At 58.1% G+C, this 1,295-nt stretch overlaps 1 protein-coding gene across 1 annotated transcript in view; it reads left to right on the plus strand.

The window, feature by feature from the left end:
* PALM (paralemmin) overlaps positions 1 to 1,295 on the plus strand; it is a 31,520-nt gene that overhangs the window by 7,641 nt on the left and 22,584 nt on the right. Inside the window, exon 2 of the mRNA XM_011963983.1 lies at positions 747 to 798. Coding sequence (XP_011819373.1) covers positions 747 to 798 — 52 coding nt within the window. The remainder of the gene's footprint in view (positions 1 to 746; positions 799 to 1,295) is intronic.

Genomic DNA, 1,295 nt, shown 5'->3' on the forward strand with positions numbered 1-1,295 from the left:
AAAAAAAAAAAAAAACAGAAAAAACCACAAAAATTAGCTGGGCATGGGGGCAGGCGCCTGTAATCCCAGCTACCCAGGAGGCTGAGGCAGGAGAATCCCTTGAACCTGGGAAGCGAAGGCTGCGGTGAGCTGAGATCGCACCTCTGCACTCCAGCCGGGGCGACAGAGCGAGACTCCGTCTCAAAAAAACAAACAACAACGATTGGATGACAGCGAGTCTGGGGTTGAATCCGGACTTGGCTTCTTTGCTGTGTGTCCTCAGGAGGCTTATCTCCCTCTCTGGGCTTTTCCAAGCCCAGGCTTAGGAGGTGGGGCTGGTGGGTCTTTCACCCTGTTTGGCCCTCCTGGGGCTGCAGAGTAGGTCTAGGTGGGCAGGAGGGTGTGGAGAGGACTGTCCCGCTCCATCTTCTGGTCTGCGCCAGGAGGTAATACACTTCCTTCTTCCTGAAACACGCTTCTCTGGCCTTTGATGCCTGGTGAACGCCTATGCATCCTTGGTGGCCCTGTCTCAATGTCCCCTTCTCCCCAAACCCTTCCTGGTCGCTAGGCAGAGCCTCGTCGCCTCCTGTCCTGGCCGCTGAGGGGACAGGGAGGGTCCCAGTTTACAGACGGGGAAACTGGGGTTCAGAGATGAAATCACTTGCCCTGGTTACCCCTAGGGGAAGAGGCAGAGCTGGGATTTGAACCACGTTTGACGGACGGCAGGGCTCAGTGAACCAGAGCTTGACCTTATCTCCCTCCCGCAGGGTCCTGGTGGCAGAGACCACGTCCCAGCAGGAGCGGCTGCAGGCCATCGCAGTGAGTTTCCGCCAACCCGCGGGGTGGGGAGGTGGGGGGACCTGGGGTCTCGGGCCCTGGGCCTGTCCTGGGTTATTTGTTTGGGAAACTTGAGTCCTGCTGACCTGCAGAGAAGGAAAGTGGAGACCCCCTGCGTCCATAGCTCCTGGATCCCAGCCTCCCTCTGCCTGACGGGTCAGCAGGGAATCTGAACCTGGCCTTCCCTGGAGCCTTGCCCTCGTCCTGCAGGAAAATAAGCTTCGATGGTGCGAGCACAGATGTGTTCTGGTGCCGTATTGGTGGTCTCCAGCCCAAGAAGGCCCCCTTGGGGTCTAAAGACCCTCTCCGTGACCCGACCCTTCTGGGATGTGGCCTGTTTCCCAGGTTCAAGTGATTCTCTTGCCTCAGCCTCTCGAGTAGCTGGGATGACAGGCGTGCGCCGCCACGCTGGGCTAATTTTTGTATCTTTAGTAGAGATGGGGCTTTTCCACGTTGGCCAGGCTGGTCTCGATCTCCTG

This window comes from Colobus angolensis, unplaced genomic scaffold (assembly GCF_000951035.1).
Source record: "Colobus angolensis palliatus isolate OR3802 unplaced genomic scaffold, Cang.pa_1.0 Scaffold64, whole genome shotgun sequence".
Classification (NCBI taxonomy): domain Eukaryota; kingdom Metazoa; phylum Chordata; class Mammalia; order Primates; family Cercopithecidae; genus Colobus; species Colobus angolensis.